Here is a 19,811-nt window from a genome sequence, read left to right on the forward strand (position 1 = left end):
GGTAATAAGGTAGATAAATTGTGATTGATATATGTCTTAAACCATTATTATGATTTAAATAGGGCTGTGAAGTCCCTACGACCCAAGACACTCAGATGTAAAGATAGACACAAACAGCAGTGGTCACAAAAGAACTATGTACAATGTACAATGTGTAAAAAGGCAAGAATTAAAATAAATCATGCCTATAAATATCAAGACAAAATTTCATTAAAAAAACTATTCCATCGATATTAAATACGTCTACAGTACCCATGCTCTTGTAGCTAATTACCATAAATGTCAAAATGCATGCGTATCTACGTAACTACGTCAGCAAACAAGAAAATTGCACTTAATAATACGGAACTCCACTACTTTTACTTGTTTCGTGGAACCGGTGCGGGTCGACCTTGAACGTGCGCCCGGCGCGCACGCTCGCATAATCGAGTGCTCTCGCGCATCTCGCCGCATCGCTATCCGCACAACCGCTGCTACTAGCCAGTCCCGCGCTCAAACACGCGCGGATCGCGCGCACACGCAACGCGCGGGAAATATATTTCCGTACACTAAATATGCCGTAGTCTTGTATTCGTTATTTATAAGTGTTTTGTTCAGTTTACGAAAGTAGTTATTTTTTATTTAATACTGTTACTGAAATATGCACAGGATATCGATAATAGATACATTCTACGTAGATACTTAATAGGTGGGTGAAAATATTAATATTTTTGTATTTTTATTTATATTCATTCCATCGATTGTTTATAGGTATACTTATTTTATAATCGCATGCTAATAAGTTTAATTTAACACACAAACATTTAAACATTAAAACATTAATTAAAAACATTAAATAATTTATTTAAACATTATTTAAACATTTAAACGTTTAAACATTTAACTACAAATGAATTCATTTGTACCTGCTCACGTAACATTTACATAAATTAAAAAAACGATTTGAAACTTAATTTCTTGTATCTATATAGATACTTGAAATAAACCGTTGACTTTGATTTGCTCTTTCGAATTCATGTCAAATTCTACACATACTTATACCATGCCTAAATTAAGGCCTAAGTGATTGAGCAACTTGAGTTACTTTTAGATTTTAGTTACACCTTTTATGGCTTAGTCGCAATTTTGATGTTATTCCACTTGTTGAATTAATCCATGTTAATGTGGAATATTTGCTTTAAGTGTGCCAAAGTAAACTATAAGTAAATGTATTATATACACATAGATTAGTAAAGATAACTCACTCCTAACAAGAAAATGAAACCAGTTTTGACAATTGAAATTGTCACTGTCATCTATTTTCGTGTTTAAAAATTTAAAAAAAATGTAGTTTTTAGATCATTTACAAATGAAACGATATTTCTCTGCACTTTTTCTTCAATTTCGTGTTTTGCACCACTGAACTACAAATGTCGGCATTGTTCCGCGTAAATTACACCATGACAGCCATTAAATGGCTGACACATTTGTCAGCCGTTTAAGTCATTTAATGGCTTCCTTCAATTACAAGGCGGTGAGATATCTATACTTATCTATGTATATACATACATTACTTTCGAATTTACTTAGTTTTATTTATAATTCGTGATTTATTAATATTTGCAATCGATTGATACAGTTACTGTAATACACTGGTAGGTACATATATTTTATATTAAAAAACTGACTATGCAATGTTCTTTGCTCATAAATAATTAAATTAATAACATAAATAATTAAATAAAGAATTAAATTAAACAAATAAATATGTTAATAAAAGAAAAAAAGAAAACAATGATGCCAAGAGTACGAAATAAATAAATATTTATTCAGAAAAATCAAGCAAAATATATAGGGCTAATGAGATTAACAGTGAAATTTATTCTTAGCAATTGAATGAAATAATAAACCGACTAAAGGCCATTATATTTTTCTTGATATAACCTTAATAAAAATAATAAAAAAGGTATTACAACTATAAAATAAACAAAACTGAACTCAATCGTGCCCTATTTATTTCATTAACAAAATCAACTTTCAAAAACTGGTTTTCTTGAAAATCGTAGTTGTCCACAATTAAATTACAATGACTTTATACATGACTTATATTATTTCTTCATAAACAAAGTAAGTATGACAATATATCTATAAGTGAATTATGATCGTAATATAAAAAATCGTTTTCCTATATACCTATATTATTTTTAAGTAGGTACAGTACAAGCCTGCCTCTAATTATAGCTTTAAAAACATAAAAAAAAATGAAGAATGGAATATAAAATAAAGGTCAATAAGTTCAAACATATGAAAAGGTCAAAGTCGCTTTATAGAAAAAAGTTAAACATTTTAAGAAACAAGTATGAAATAGAGATACTTTAGTAGAGTTTCATACCTTGTTATTAAATCGTTACACACATATATTTGAGTCTATATGTAATCTATATACCGTATCCTGAAAATACATATAAAATAAATCAATAATATTTGTAGTGCACTCACCCTATCCAGGAACCCTATCTAGGAATCCATCGTCTCAACCTTTTTGATCAAATGGCTCTGCGTATAGTTTAATAGACTACTTTACCTACGCAGGTAAGAGATTGTTTTTTATAATTCAAAATCACAACTTGCCTGTCTCGTGAATGATACCAAGTCAGCCAAGTCTTGCCGACGAGATACTCATAGTGATGATTATAACAGTCGTAATTTCAAAATACAACAAATATACTTATAAAATCTATTGCGAAGTTAAAACTAAACTTAGTATCAAAGTACAAAGTTATTAAGCAATAAACGATTACAATGCAATATAATGTCATCAAACATAATTATCATCAAGTAATGAAATAAAAACTTCACAATGAGAACGTAGATTGATTACATTTACGTGTAAACCCCACTTTTTGCTATCGTCGTATTGATATCCGCAAACAGCAAAAACAAACTAAAATATAGGTAAATATTTTGTCTTGTGCTTGCACAATCGATAAGATATCCTTTTTTATAACATAGGAGTAGCAGACGTGCATGCAGTCCACCTAATAGTATGTGGCTACTGCCGCCCACGGACATCTGCTATCAACCCCAGATAAGATTAGATATTCCTACCTAGGGTCGGCCACAGCTGCTCCGCTACTAAGCCGCTGCATGAGGACCAACCTGGAACGCCTCGGAAAAGTATGCCTCCATAACCACACCCTTCAAACCAGAACACTGCAGTTATGAAGTAGTAATAAGTGTGGCGGTGGTGCAACCGGAGTCGAACCACAAAGGGTTCTACCATTTTCAAAAAACATATAACATATACGGTCGAATTGAGAAACCTCCTTTTTTGAAGTCGGGGTAAAAAAAAAACAAAATTAAAATACATAGAAATGATTTCGCAAAATAAACAATAGAACCGGAAAACAAAACAACTATAGATGCATCATGATTAACATTTCGTGTCAAGGTCATCATAGTTATTAAGTTAATGCGATTCAGTGATATAACAATCTAAGTGGATGTTGTAAGAATTATAATAGCTTCGATATCTAGTTAGATGTATCCTTCGTGGTTCAGAGCTCATTACCACGGAGCAAGCATCCTTTAAGGGCACGCTGGAACGTATTTTCCTCGTTTTCTACAGCCATGAATTAATAACATACATTTTACTAGCAAGCAAGTAAGATAATTTGCAACATAAACATATCACGCTATGCTATATTAATGCGTTTGAAGCGCACGGAAAGTGAAACTCAAATTATGAGAAAACAGCGTGAAAATTCTGACTAGTGTCAATATAGTGATTTTCAATTCGCAAAGAGGAAAAGTATAATAAGCTTTTTAAGGGTAAAGTCTTTGAAAATAGTAGCCAACCTGAAGTAGTAGTTAAATTCCAAAAATAAAAATTACATTAAAACTTGATGTTAATAACTTACCTATATTTTTTCAACTATTTCTAATAGCCACACTATTACAAATCTCTATCTATACACCTCCAACCATTTTTCTTTGGTATACTTAATAATCTTTTACATAAAATGCAGCTAGTCTCGTACACGATTATTAATATTATCTGCCGGGGCCTACCCGGCGTGTAGGATTAGCATTATTTTAGCGACAAGTAGGTAAGTAGGTACCTATCGTATCTTGCGATTTAACTGTTTTCTTATCTGTCTGATACAGATATCCTAATGCTAATCGAATCCGGACATTGGTGAGCAGACCGGTATAATGTCTATAATGCCTCGTCGGTCATTAAAAAAACCGAGCACTATACGAGGACTTTACTACTTTTCGATGGGTCAAAACATAAGCTTTATCACATATGTATAAGAAACTTCCAATATATTGAATTTTTTTTATAATGTAAGAGTAGCAGACGAGCATGCAGTCCACCTCAGGTGGACTGCATGCTCGTCTGCTACTCTTATATTATAAAAAAAAAAAAAAAAAAAAAAAAAAAACCTGATGGTAAGTGACTACTGCCGCCCATGGACATCTGTAATGAACCCCAGATAAGATAAGATATTCCTACCTGAGGTCGGCCACAGATGCGCCGTTACCCCTGAGGACTAAGCTGGAACCCCTCGGAAAAGTCTGTCTCCCTTACCCTTCAAACCGGAACACAGCAGCTCCTAACACTGCTGTTATTAGTTAGAAATAGGTGTGGCGGTGGTGCCGCCAGAGTCGAACCACAATGGGTTCTACCACCTTCAAATTATATTGCATGTTGCTAGTAATGTATTATATTATATTGCATGTTAATGTATCGCAATTCTATTAAAAAGTACTTAGCAGCGGGCTCAACGACCCGACCTGAATAAAACAGATCTCATTACTTTCCCATCTTTCCTCTATGAAGCACACAATACAACTCCTTTTGCATATTATCTCCAATAAAGAAAACCAATACAGTAATTTTGTAAAGCCAAATATTTATTTATCGTAACAATATCATAAATACATATACCTAGACGTGGTAACATTGAAGTATTTTTAAATATAGTAATTTTCAGAGTTGCGTGCTTCATCTACGTACAATTAAAATTATAAAAGTGAAAACTTCCTGTCTTAGGCTCAGAAACTATTGTACCTATCTGAGAACACACGAGAAGCAACAATAATTTAATTAATGTACAATGCTCGTATATCCTTGTCATAAAAAGCTATTGTGACCGAGATCATAAAAAAGCGTGTTAAAAACGAACGTGATTAAACTAGTAATTGTATTTTAATAAGTGTGGTATTGAATGATTTTTTTACGATTTGCGCAGAAACCCAGAAGGTAAATGTTTAATCGGGTTTCGCAACATTCGTACATATACAGTGTAGTGCGATCTCACGCGATTTATATAACAGAATTAAAAGAGTCAATATTTATATTTTATAGCGTAATTTTTATGTCGATAAAATTGTAATTTTATTTTAGCTTCAATCGATTTTTTCATCTAATTCAAAGATGATCTCTATATGATTAACTGCAGCATTATATATATCCGAAATATATTCAGGTATTTTTATTTAAAAATAATGAAATACATTTCAATGAAAGGAAATATCGGAGGCATACTATTATCTACGTCTAGAATATAAAAACAATAATTTACTGAAAACATGTAATGTTAATTGGAAAAAATAGTTACAACTGACAAATTATGTAGGTCAATATAACACGGTACAATTAAATCTATTTTTACATTGTTTCCAGATAAAAATAATATGTTCATGCTTTATTGCTACGAGTGATTGTTGTGATCTATCTAGCGTGTCGTGATTATACGTCATTTGGATAAAAGGTCAAGTTTGTAAAAATTATTGTTACACAATAAAGGTATTTTTATAAACCCACCGCGCTAGCGAAGTGCGTATTGATGGACTTTGCACACGTCGAAGAACCTTTTTTAAAACTCTACCCTATCTCTATTACCTACGTAAAGGTAGTTCTGCCGCGATAGAATCATAACAGTTCTACAATAATACAGTTATATTTTGATACTTAATTATATTATTGCCAAGTTGTTGGTGCAAATAATTCTTATGTTCGATACATAGTTACAATATTTCCGTCGTAATCGCACAAGGGTACATACGCAAAACTGTCCATTAAAAAATTAAGCCCGTATTTTATTATAATAACTAAGTAATAAGTATTAAAATGAGCAGGCTTAATTAAGAGGGCCAAATAAGGGTTTATTTTACTAAATAGGCTTACGCAAGGGGAGTGCCGGCGGCGCTGCGTACTTCCGTTAACAACAGCGCCCCTTAATTAATTCGCGAGAAAATGTTGAACTTGTGCGTATATTGTATAAAGTTTGCTTTTCAATTTATTCACATTTGGGTCCTCCCAAAGATTTTCTAAAAGCTACGTCTTACGTCATATTAATTAGTGAATAATTTCGAAAAATAGAACTTCAGAAGGCTTAAATGCCTAGGCTAAAAGTTAAAATTATACCTACTTACTAAAAAGCACCTACGAAGGTAATATTATGTCTCTAGGTATTCATCGCAATCGCTCGACCTTAAATAACATTATTAACGAAAACTAAACTACAGTTAATCTCCTGCTTACAAAATAATTAAAGAGGAAAAAAATATTAAAATGAGGTTGTATTTAATACATTGTACAATTTGTTATTTGACATGGTAATTACAATTATATTTCCTTTCGCTTCTTCAAATTTTCACATTAATTAAAACAAACATTAAAAAAAATATAAGTTGAATGATTTTAAGTTATCTTCTTTCCAACAAACCTTCCAAACGCCATAACAATAGCAGAACGCTCGTCATTTTGAATCGATTAAAATTAATCCAATTCGCATGACTTCAGGTAGTTGTATATACAAATTTACTTAGTCAAGGACGTAGCAATTTTGTTATGACATTATAAGGTTAGTCCGCACGTATCTCCGTTAGCCACGGTCGTTACACTGCTAAATCGCTCACTATTTTGTGGAATCTTAATTTATCGGTCAAGATTACAGAACTTGTTGCCTAAATTGACTCCCTGACCTAATCAGTACTATTTTCAATGCGACGGCATTTACATGTGTTCACATTAAATATGTATTTATTATTATGTCTATGCATATATTTAATGGTTATGAATGAATTGACAATATTATAATTATTTTAAAAATGTGAGTATAATATGAACATTACACAATTGTTTCATTATACATGTACATTACGTATCATAAATCGTTACACTAATAAAAAATTGGCAAGTTACAAAAGTCAAAGTTAACACTCTAAAGATGAAACATCAAGGTTTTCTGATAGAACAAACTATTGCCTAATGTACCCTATTGTACTCTGCGTATACAAAAATTAAGCCACATCTCATGCTCGAAGGTAAGAATATGAGTGACGTGATTTATTTGTTCGCAGCGGATGGAAGCGGCCCAAGACTAGAATACGGAAGGTTAAAGCAGTTAAAATAGGAAGCTAAAGAATACGAAATGAAGCAGTGGAGTCAGAACGCGCAGGAGCATTGTTATGCGTGCTGTGTCGGCTCTCTGCGGGAAGGAAACCAGACACCGGAATTGTTCGGGAGGTCGTGGCATGCGAGGCTGTCGCCGCTGTACTGGCGAGTCCCTATATGTCTGTGGGTGACCATCGTCACGACATGGTCAGTCGCCTTCTTTTGGGGCCCGCGAGAAAAATTCTTGCTCTACATGACTCACTGGGGACTGATTCTGATATTTTTGGAATCTCTGTTCGGGATCATTGTTACCCTCAAGAACTCTAACGGAGAATTTTCAGGTAAATATTATAATTTACTATACACTATTACAGGTGTACGAGGTAAGATTTTTTGACGGCAGTAACATGCAGTCCATCCAGTCCAGTACCCTTACCATGAGTTTTCAAAACATCCCACAATTTTACGTTACGTTTACTCAATCCATTATTCTGTTCCGTTTGCTTCAGTAAACTGAGTAAACGTAACGATAAGTAAGTGCTCAAGTGTGTTTGTCTGCCTCACATGTTCGCAAAAAAGAGAGACAAAACGTAAAGCGCCATTTTGTCAATTTAGACATTTAATGTTACGTTACTGACACTATAGTTCTGAAACAATCAGCTAGGGGCGCTGATTGGAATTTGTATGGGCAAATACGTAAACAAATACCAAAACAGTTATATTTGTCAAAACGTAAAAACTCATGGTAAGGGTACAGAATGTCCAAATGTCCAGTATCCAGTCCATAGCATGGTTGGACTAAATTTTCCAAAAAATCTACTTGTCTAGTATCTCAATCTTACCAAACACTTCTAACCCGAACACTGTAAGACTGAAATAAACTGTTCAAATTGCGTCGTTTACTCTTGCTACACTTGACATTTTAATAGACACAACACTTAAATTTGCCTTCTTAACATTTATTTTGTTGTTGCAACAGTCTGCAATTTAATATGTATTTATTTTTTATTAAAAAAAACTATACACGGTGATAAATACTGAGCATCGTGTAATGAGTACACTCGAACATAGGAAAGATGAAGGTAGGTACGGAACACACATCGTATTGTATAGTAGAGTATAGAGTACTATAGTACCAGTATCTGTGATACGGAACCCTTGCCAAGTCTATTTCAATAACAATAACAAAGTTACCATAATAAGTAGGTAAGTATAATATAACCTAGTTTAAACTATTTCTACCTAATAACAGCAATGTTAGGCGCTGCTGTGTTGCAGTTTGAAGAGTGTGGTAAGGGAACAGACTTTTCCGAGGCGTTCTAGATTAGTCCCCAGTGTAGCGGCGCATCTGTGGCCGACCTCAGGTAGGTATATCTGATCCTATCTGGGGTTGATTACAGATGTCCATGGGCGGCAGTAGCCACTTACCATCAGGTGAACTGCATGCTCGTCTGCTACTCCTATATTATATAAAAAAAAATAACAAGATAAAAACGCGTGGACAGTAATTAATTTTTGTTTTAACTTAATCCATATTCAAATTCCTAACTCTAAATAGTTATACAGATATGTGGTTATAATATTCTGAATTATGTAGAGATTTTTTTCTTACAATCGGTTTTCTCAATTAGTAAGACGCATTAAGAAATCTTAAATATAAAACGTAATTTTAAAAGTTACCAGGACAATCAAGTTCAACATTCCAATTTTGGCATAAATAGTAAAATCTATGTAAATAATATTAATCTACATAGATTCTACTAGATGCTCTTACGAGTATCTACAGCTCTTAATACCGACTTAAAATAATCCACATTGAATGCAGTTCGTCATAAAAATAAACGATAAAATCACATCACAATATTCAATGTGTTAACCTGTTTAGCTTAACAAGAAGCGAACAACAATGTTGTACTTTAGTGAAGCGTGTAAAAATAGTTATAGCAAAATGTCGAAGCGTCCTATTTTAGTTGACCGAACCGCATCTGTTGCTACCTACAGCGAGCCAACAACTGCTACATCTCGAACAACATACGTAGGTAAATATTGATATTCGTAGTGACGTGTTTGTCCTAAATATAGTGTGTAAAATAGACTATGGCATATATCTTCCTAATGATCATGATCGATTGGATTCTTAAAACCGTAAACGATCACACCTTTGTGAAATTGTTAAAGGTCTGAAACTGTATTACTGTATTATTAAATGTTGTTTGTGGAAAGCTTTCGGAAGGATATAATAATTTATAAATGCATATTTGAATTATTTGAGTAACCAACATATTAACATAGGTTGGTAGTCGATCAACCTCACGAGAAAAATCTAAAGTCATCTTATATTATAAACAAAAATGAGTTATTTAGTCCATTCAATACTAACTAGTAATTGCAACATGTGGATAACTATTTACTTAATGAATGGAAGTTAAAGGGCTTGTTTGCTGTCGCGCGGGTATAAGTCCGCGTGCGAGTCTCTCCCGCATGCGTGCCACACGCATGCGGTTACGAAGGAACTGCAGTCAGTTAATTCATGCATACATGTAAGACGCGTATTGGTGTAAACCCGTGTGACAGGAAAAACCCCTTAACAATAAATATTATATAAGAATTGTCTAATTTAAATCTGAATACTGAATGTTATGTTTTTATAACGTATTATGTCAGAATAAACTATAGTCCACTCCAGTATACCTAAATATTAAGCAATAACAAACATGTTTTTGTTTAAAAAACTGCAGCTATTATTTGCATTCTTAAAAGCAGTTTAAATAACTTCGGAATGATAATTACGATTCGGGATTTTCCTTGAAAAACACTTGACATCTCTCATCGAATATTTTTATTTAAACAAAAAACCGCTCCGAACATAGAAATGAATCGCGTCGCCATTGCAAATTGTATGATTGCTCGCAACAACTTCAGAGCGGACTAGCTGTTTGACGAGGACTATACCTATTTAACTAATGTTCATCTAATGGTTTAAATTCGAACATAATCTAAAAAATTTCATCTTTATTAAGTACACTAAAACTGGACACTAAGTACCTACCAACAAAACAAAAAAATCTAAAAAAAATAGTTATTTATACATACCTAGTTGTAAATCACAACTACATTACAATCCACATGTGCTAGATTCCTAATTCTTCGCTAATGAATACTTAGCGTTATCGTCTAATTATTTCAAAGTCGTTATTACTTATGCGTGACTAGCGTACTTAGTAAGAGTTCATTGCTCGGTAATGTTTACATAATTAAGTTTTTACAAATAAAGCGCTTCCTTAATTTTATATTCATTATTTACAAAGATATTAATTATATAGGGTAAATTATCAAGATTTTATACAAAATCTTTCATCCCCTTTCTCATCAACACCATCTCGGAGTGATTAACGTTTAACATATATTTCAAAATAACATATTATCAATTCCGTTTTCACTACCACCTTTCAATGCATTTTGGAAATCAAGTACCGACGAAGTAAAGCATCGTGATCCTGTAAACTGTAGATTCGCCTTAATATTCTGAAAAGTAAATAACCTTAACGTTCTGAAAAGTATATAAAATCTACCAGTTAGCACTTAACGAGCGTTGTAGTCGGTGGACTAAATCTTCCTCTTTTTGAAAGAAAATAAGTATTGGACAATTTAAGTTAGTTATTTTGACGCACTCAGACGATTTCACAAATACACAAGATTTGTATTGATCAAAAATTTCATTGACATGTCAATTAAATTATACTTCGCATAATGATGATATTCAAAACATTACAATGATAAAATGATCTAACGTTACGAAAGCGCTAATCACCTCATCGTCTTCTTGACCTCGAGGCAATGGAAAGGCGGCAAGGCCAGTCAGCATCTCGTAGATAAATAACAAGGTCGTCTTAGGGATCCCGCCCCTGCTTGTTCGATCACCTAAGATAGTGTTTTTTTTTTACTTGTGTCACTTGGGATATATAATTCACGGTATATGACAGTGGTTAGACTAGATACATTTTTTTTGTAACATCGAAATAGTAAGCGGAAGCAGTCCACCTGATAGTAGGTAACTAAATGGCCAATAAATTTACATTTTTAAGCAAGTCCAGGTAGATCGACAGATACACAGTTGATATGTGGCGAAAATATGAGTCTATGATTGCTATGAGTGTTTATACGCTATAAGCGCTCCTCCTCTAGAATACCTTGATTTTATCGTGAATTTATGGCATATATTTATTGATACATTTTCAACACTTAAATCCCTAAATTTCTACCTTCACCTACACCAGGTTTCCCTGAATCGTAAAATGTTGCCAGGGCCATATGTGGCAATGCTATCAGTCAAACTACTCCGATAAATTGTGTATTTAAGAATAGATGCCTGCCTGGTCGAAGAACTCGAATGCTTTTGTTGAGTGATAAAATTCGAATTGTATTGAAACTTAAAACCAATAAACACGTTATCCATTAAACCGTAGGTATCCCCACAAGTTCATGAGGTGTTTCATAATGAGGTGACTTTATTAATTATACCCAGTTGCAGGCATTGAGAATAATTATTTTCCTACCTAGCAACATACACTGTGCATGTATGGGATGCAGCCCGCATATACCAACCGAAAGATTGCATAAAAACATCCATAAGTTTAAATTCATCCCAAAACTTATTTATAACAAGAACTTGCAGAATTTCGATGTCAAGTAGAACTCTTGACCATGAAAACTGTACGCAAAGTGAACACAAAATGAATGTCCTGTTCTTGAGTCGGTTAGTGGAAGAATTCCCACGGTGATGATAAGAGGAAAAGATAAGATACACCGTGATATGAGGCTCACGAAGAAACAGAGTAGTTTTTGTTGTAAGTTGTGTGATTCAGTTTAGTTATTTAATAGGAACAAATTATTTTAAGTAAATACTAAGCGTGACAGGTTATGTTTTAATAGTACATTACAATACGAGGACGAAAAATTTTTTTCTGACAAGTGTGAGTTTGCAGGCCGAGCCGCAGGCGAGGACTGCAATCACACGAGTCAGAAAAACATTTTTCGTCCGCGTGTTGTATAAAATTTTATATTACGGGGTCGGAAATGGGGGTTTTGCGCACGCGAAGCGTGCGTAAAACGTCCATTTACGCACGCCGTGATATAAAGTATATTTTCATTCTCTACATACCTCGATATTTAAGATACAGCTACCTCCTTTGCAGAATAATATATTAAATGTGATATAGTTAAGAATAATTTTATTATAATAAACATGAGATAAAACATCATAATCATCAGGATGAGCTACCCGTATACTTCGTAAAATGATTGACATGTTGCAAGTATTAAAATCTTCACCATTAAAGTCCATGATTTTATTCGCTTGTTGATATTTATTTCTTCACGGTTCAATACGATTGAGATACTAAAACCGTGTAAATGGTAACCATGTAATAGTAGATTCGTGTTTATATATCCTTGACCGAGCAAGAATTTTACGCTGAAAGCATCAAAACTCGATATACTCATGCGAATGATAAATAAACATGAATACCTAAGAGATTTTATAAAATTAACGATTATGTTATGGCTATATTTCGGTAGATAACTCGACATAAGTGTGTCATTCTATTAAAAATTTATCTACACAATGAACTTTAATTAAAATTCAAATGAACGTATCGTATTCGCAGTATTTTACAAGTACCGTATAGTAGAGACTAGATAAACCAGACTAATTTTTGTAAGGCATCTTGATAATAACTTCTGGAAAAAGCTGTTTTATAACGTTATTTAGTTATTTAGTTAGGGCCCCAAGCTCCGTGCGACAGTAAAAGGTGCGACAGTAAAAAGTCGGTAAAACGCTCCTTTTCGATACAGCGACCGAACGCAATAAGTCGCGAAATCGTGATGCAGATGCGATACAATCGCCAATATTCCGCATATTCGTCAACGCTAAAAGTAGCTCTTATGCACGAGCAAAAAAGAGTAATACGAATTACTCTTTTTTGTCACAATCCGAATAACCGCAAATCCATACAACTGAGGTCCGGAAAATCGTGTCTCTACTGTAATTCCATTTTCAAGTCAGTTCTTTAATTACACATCTTTCTTGTGTTATTTCAAGTCAAGGTAAAATACCTTGTTCGTTCACCACGGTCATTTACCGCAGTTATTTTTTATAATAGAATCGTCATCGTAAATCCCTTATTGATTTCATGTCAACATTTGTTAACTCGTAATTTTAAATTGAAGATTGATTTCTACAGTCAATATCCAAAAACAGCTTTGGCAAAAAATCAAATGATTCAAATATTCATACTATACGATGAGTTGAACGATACAACGTCGCATCGTGATTTTCTACGATGCTCGTAGCACATTTTCACGACACGACATCATTTTGCGTCGCGACGGCGCGACTTGGTACAGTGCAACGTTGTATTATATGCATGTACCTATTTGTTTTAGCCCCATTCTGATTTTTGAACTGGCAAAATTCTACCTGTTTCTACCTATTACAGTATAATTGGTGTTATTGCATTAATAATACTTTAACGTACTAAACTTGCTAGCGATTGATTGCTTCTTTTGAGGACTTAGATGACACTGTTAATGATAACTTTACGAGTAATATTCTTATATTCCAGACACGACACTCGGCCTGCCGTGGTACGTTAAGACTTACTGGGTTTTGTACAACCTAGCCGTTCCCGTGGCTTTCCTTGTTACATTATTCTATTGGTGCGTTTTAAAGTCTGGTAAGTAAATGTTTATATCATTAAGTGTTTATTGTCTAAGTGCAAATCATTATAGAGCTAATCAAAATTTGAGATGTTGAAACAATTTATCATGAGTTATTTTCGAAATATCTCCTAGCAAAAATATTTTTGGCAGATAATTACAATAATTATGAACATGAAAGATTGACATTAGCAGCGAAATATGATTTTATGGATTGTAAAATGTTAATTGGCTGCAGTAAGCTTGCAATGCAATCGTTGCAAAAGCTCAAAAAAAGGCTCACAATATTAAACATAAAGGCCATTGAAATACACAAAGCCCATTGAACACACTCCTGGGAACATGGTCGTTGGCCTCGGTTGGGTTGCAACATAGTATCTAAATTGGATCCGAAACCCCACTACTCCCATTGTAGTAGGTGTCGCAGAGCCTCGTAGAAATAAAGTACACATAGGTACTATCAGCTTAATTAAAGTTGTATTTTTCTGTCTAATTTCAATTGTTTTATTACTAATAATCTAATTAAATCTATCAAAGTTTATTATATTAACTGAAAAATATTTACAATTATAATTAAACTTACAGAAAATTAAAAGAAATAAATTAAACTATAAATATAAAACAAATTAAATTAATGTTATAACAACTAAAGTTTTTCCATCATCACTTCTTAAGGCGTCTAGCTTTTAGTGTTAGCGCGCTTCATTTCAAAGAACCTATCACTACCAATAACGTTAAACGCGTGTTATAATTAAATGTTTTGGTATTTCGTCAACAGCGGTGAAGAAAGTGAACTACAGTCCGAACCCGACCCTAGACATTATGTTGCACGGAGTGAACTCAGTAGTGATGCTGGTGGAGTTGACTCTCTCGGCGCACCCCAGCCGCCTACGGCATATCATGCAGCCACTGTACTTCGCGCTGGGCTACTGCATTTTCACTGTGCTGTACTACGCCGCCGGTGGCGTTGACCCGTAAGTAATCACCTACCTACCTACCTTTTGACAAAAGGCAATATGTGCATAGGACTTCTACAGTTGAAGGTGGTAGAATTCTTGTGTTGTGTTGTGCAGTGTTAGGCGCTGCTGTGTTCCGGTTTGAAGGGTGTGGTAAGGGAGACAGACTTTTTCGAGACTTTCCAGCTTAGTCCTCTGGGGTAGCGGCGCATCTGTGGCCGAATATCGGAATATCTAATACTATCTGGGGTTGATTACAGATGTCCATGGGCGGCAGTAGCCACTTACCATCTGGTGGACTGTATGCTCGTCTGCTACTCCTATATTATAAAAAAAAAGTACACCCCAGATAGTCCGACCTGCGGTCGTTTATAGATGCGTGTACTACCCCTGAGGACTAAGTTCAAACTCATAAATCGTTGACATAATCCCGATGTTAAAGAGCTACTGCCATCCATCTTTAACTAAGATATGAGTCAATAAGGAGTAAGTGAGCCTCTTCCTTCTAGCAATGTGAAGGTGTATTCACTGTAATTTTCTGCTAAGGTTGTGGAAAAACAGATATACTAGTACACCACGGGACACTAAGTCGTGTTATACATAATAGAATGATCCTTGTTCTCAAAAATACTAGTCACTACTCTGCTTAAGGGCGCTAATTCTAGAGAATATTACGAAACTCTTGCTTACTATAACACATGTATGCAAAACGGTCAATGTTTGAACACTAGACTATATCTACATACTTCTTCGATACACATGACTGGTAACTAAATAAACATCAAATAGAAAATAATATTAATAACAAATATATTTATATGAGTACCTTATGTGTTGTTATAGTTATGTAATAGTAATTAATTCTTTTCGATTCTGATTTCGATTCCACGATTCACAATTCAGTACCGTTACAGGAATAAATCCTTATTCCTGTAACGGTACTGAAAAAACCATACATTTCAAGTCTAGCCATCCAAAATCTGAACTTCGCTATTTGAATCGAACCGCGTGGGTATGATTTTATTTTTTATGAACTTTACTATTAATAGTTAGTCTTAGGGTGGGTTGCATCGAAAGCCCGGTTAAATTTTGCGTTAAAGTTAAATATAACAGTAACTATGACGGTAGCGATGGAATGTAAGAATTCTGTGTTGCACTAATTGATTTGTCATTAACGTCATTTGTGTCGCTGTCACCGCAATTTTTATTCGAAATTGACAGATAGTGAAGTTGACAAATACAGTAACTTTAACTGATCGAAATCGAGCGGTTAAAGTACCTATTATTTATGACGTATTTTCAACCTCAACTAAAATGGTGCAACTAATTATTTTTTAACAGTGGATTTGACGGTTGGTTAGGCTTCTATAAATGTTAAAGTTACATGACCTTAGTCCGGATGATATATAATATCAATTTGGTTACTTTGTTTGTGGGATATAAAATGTCTGCAACACTATTGTTAACTATCATGGCGAAGGCCAACTAAATGAAGATTAGTCTTACAATAACATAATTTTACCCACATTCGGTTGTGGTTGCGTTAGAACGTGTGAAGGTTAAGGAGATTAGCCCTACGATGTAAAGTAATTAGAAGTTGCGAAGTGTGATGCAACGTTACAATATATTAATGTCGCAGTAACGTGTTTACCGCAGCATATTTTATATTGCTATTACATATATGAAGCGCGTAGCCCTGCGGTTATGTAGATCTCATCATAAAGTTAAGCAACGTCAGGTAGTCGGAAATTCCGTCTCTGAAGGAATGTTAAACGCTGCTGAGACATCCTTATCGGAGACATCAATTAAGTGCTCAGAGGTAGCTACGTATCTGTGGCGAACCTTTTTTTTTTTTTTGTTGACGAGGGGGAAACCTTCAAAAGGTACCCGACGCCGTGGGAGCAACGACGGGTTATGTGGGACTTTTACCGCACTAAAACCCCCCCGGTGACCATCCTCAGCGCTGCGTAGAGGACTCCGGGATCTCCAAAGGAACGCAACCGGAGTCCTCTTGGCTCGTGGCCCCGTCTGGCTCCGTCCAGATGCTTATGAAGCTCGCCACTCCGTGTGGAGCGTACGACGGTATGAAGTCACACATACCATCGTTCTTCCTGGGGTCGCTAGCCAGGCGGTTAGAGCTCCCACTCTTGCCGTCCGCAACCCCGAAAGCCCCCTTTTAGTCGCCTCTTACGACAGGCAGAGGATACCGTAGCCCTATTCTGATCCCGGAACTACAGGGACAATCTATGGCTAACCTAGGATTCTAGTCTAATCTGGGGTTGATTAGTTTTCCTTTGTAGTACCAAAAAAAAAAAAATTTAAAAAAAAAATTACGGTAAATATTATCCAAATTTCGTTTTAATTGATTTTATGGTTATACGAGTATTGTACTTCTAATTGAACTTCAGCCCCGAATGGCCGGACATAAACCTTGTCCGTATTTGAGCATCCATAAATACACTGAAGGTGCGTGTCATATTTGTCAAGGCACGTAAATATTAGTCAAACATTGTAAATGGTTAAACATATGACAACGTTATTTATCGGGTTAAGTACGTTTGTTGTTTAAGATTTACTAGATACGGATTGTGATTTCGCATTACTTTATTTTTTTTAACCTTCACACATTGTCAACTCATTACGGACCCCATGCTGGACATAGGTCTCCCGTCAGAGTGAGAGAGGTTAGAAACTCGACTTAATTCCCACATGTCCTACATAATTTCGAAAACATTGCTGCCTTGGAATTCAAATCCCCTCAATTTAGAATTCAATCCGCTAAAATTACTATTTCACGTGTTCTTCTTAAAATTAAGATATGAAAATTCAGAATAATACAAATTAATTTTTTGTGATAAATACCTACGTGAACCAAAAAATTAAAACACTGACGGTATTGAGTTTAGACAAAGCATTGTGGGAACCTTGGTTCGTATTTGGAGCTACGCAAGTCAAGGAAAATTTTAATCATTGGGATCTAGCACGGCACGCGCTGCATATTGATTATTGATTGAAATGTAATTAAAATCGTCTTATATGATTAATTTTATCGCCTGATAAAAAGGACTATTTTTTTTAATTACAGATACCTCTATGTATAATTGTATATTATCTATGGTCCGAACATAGCAACAAATTGTAGAATATCCATTTATTCTCGGTCGATATTTCAGTCGAACTTATTTACGCTAAATTAAGAGAAATCAAGCCATTCCAAATTAATCCTCACAGGTAGCCTAACAAGTCTATTACTAACCTCACGTTAGCCAAAAGTCACAAAATTGATGATACTTTTAGGTAGTAGGTACTTATTATTACTGACTTTTTATTTGCATTAAGGTACTTATTATTATTGACTTCTTATTTATATGAATTTTCAGATGGGGCAACCACTTTATCTACCCTGTGATCGACTGGTCGAAGCCCGAACAAACCCTGGTGGTGATAACACTGACAGCTCTCTTCCTGGCGCTGATGCATCTGTTGACCGTGGCCATTGCGGCCGCACGTGATCTCATCGTCCGAAGATACCTTACTGAAAAAACCGGACACTACAATGATGGCTTTACTGCTTAGGCCTAACCACATTATACGTACAAAGTGAAATCACACATCGAAATGTGAAAACTGTGGTAATTCTAAAGTGCCTGTCACGCTTATCTGCCTTGAAGCAGAGTAGATAATTTGTTCAGCCATATGATATGGTAAGGTATTTAAATGAGCTTAGTGACGAAGACCCAGGTGGCCTTCGCCCCTTACTACCACTATCATATACAAAACGAGCTATAAAGAAAGAGTTGACTCGTCCAAAAACGATTTTAGGGTTGTTTGTCGTGATAGTTTGTGTTATTATTTAGATTATATAATGTATGGTTAGCCTTTTTTAGGAAAGCTTTCGTCGTTTAGTTATGTTCAGCAGCCGAACTAGCTTTAAGGGTCGCTGTCTATAAAAAATAAAAAAATATTGATAAAAATAGTTAAACGGCTGCATAAGTATCTGTATCAAAATATAAAGTACATGTCTTTCAAAGAGTTGAACAAAAAACTTGTAAGATGTTCAGAAAACATCTATACCGTGATTCAGGATACTTACAGCGCCATCTGTTATGCAACAATGGAAGGTCGCAAAATATTTAAAAAAAACGAACAGATTATACCTGGCTTAATACCCATATGTGAGAAGAAAGCGTACTGTGATTTTATAATTTAATATTAAGTTATATCTATTGTTGATTCACAATACCATAAGGTAAATTTTAAGTTTTTTATTAACTTTTAAATTAGTCTGTACCAAATATTAATTACATATTTGTACATAGGCATGGATTGTGCGTCACCCTTTTGAATGTGATATTATTCTGAAATAAAAATGTAGAGAAATAATAATTAAATGTGTACTTTTATTTCCAAAATCCGTTTTTTTATTTATATCTGTCACAAATATACCTTTGTCTAAATATTACCAATTTTTTTTTTCTTACAACGCAGAGTTTAAATTCGACTTTCAATTCATGTAAAGCAACTAGTACCCTATAAAGATATCGTATCATAATTCTCTTAATACATGTCAAATATAGATATCAAACAATAAGTTTATTGTTTCACGTATCTTTACAATACGTTCACCATACTTACGTATGCACGTATAAACGTACGATATGTATTGTTTACATACCCACTCGTACCTTCTATAGCCGCGTTTCCCAACCTGTGGTCCGCGGACCCCTAGGGGTCCGCGAGTACATGTATGG

General features: G+C 34.5%; 1 protein-coding gene across 1 annotated transcript; it reads left to right on the forward strand.

Moving 5' to 3' along the window:
- The first annotated feature begins 470 nt into the window (after positions 1-470).
- LOC140751795 (protein rolling stone-like) lies at positions 471-19,472 on the forward strand. Its single transcript, XM_073085840.1, has 5 exons — positions 471-688; positions 7,354-7,728; positions 14,011-14,121; positions 14,883-15,078; positions 18,441-19,472. The coding sequence occupies exons 2-5, from the start codon at positions 7,425-7,427 to the stop codon at positions 18,634-18,636; spliced, it is 807 nt and encodes a 268-aa protein (XP_072941941.1). The 5' UTR covers positions 471-688; positions 7,354-7,424; the 3' UTR covers positions 18,637-19,472.
- Positions 19,473-19,811: the final 339 nt, after the last annotated feature.

This window comes from Epargyreus clarus, unplaced genomic scaffold (genome assembly GCF_041222505.1).
Source record: "Epargyreus clarus isolate Ecla_fem2 unplaced genomic scaffold, WU_Ecla_fem_2.2 ptg000003l, whole genome shotgun sequence".
NCBI lineage: Eukaryota > Metazoa > Arthropoda > Insecta > Lepidoptera > Hesperiidae > Epargyreus > Epargyreus clarus.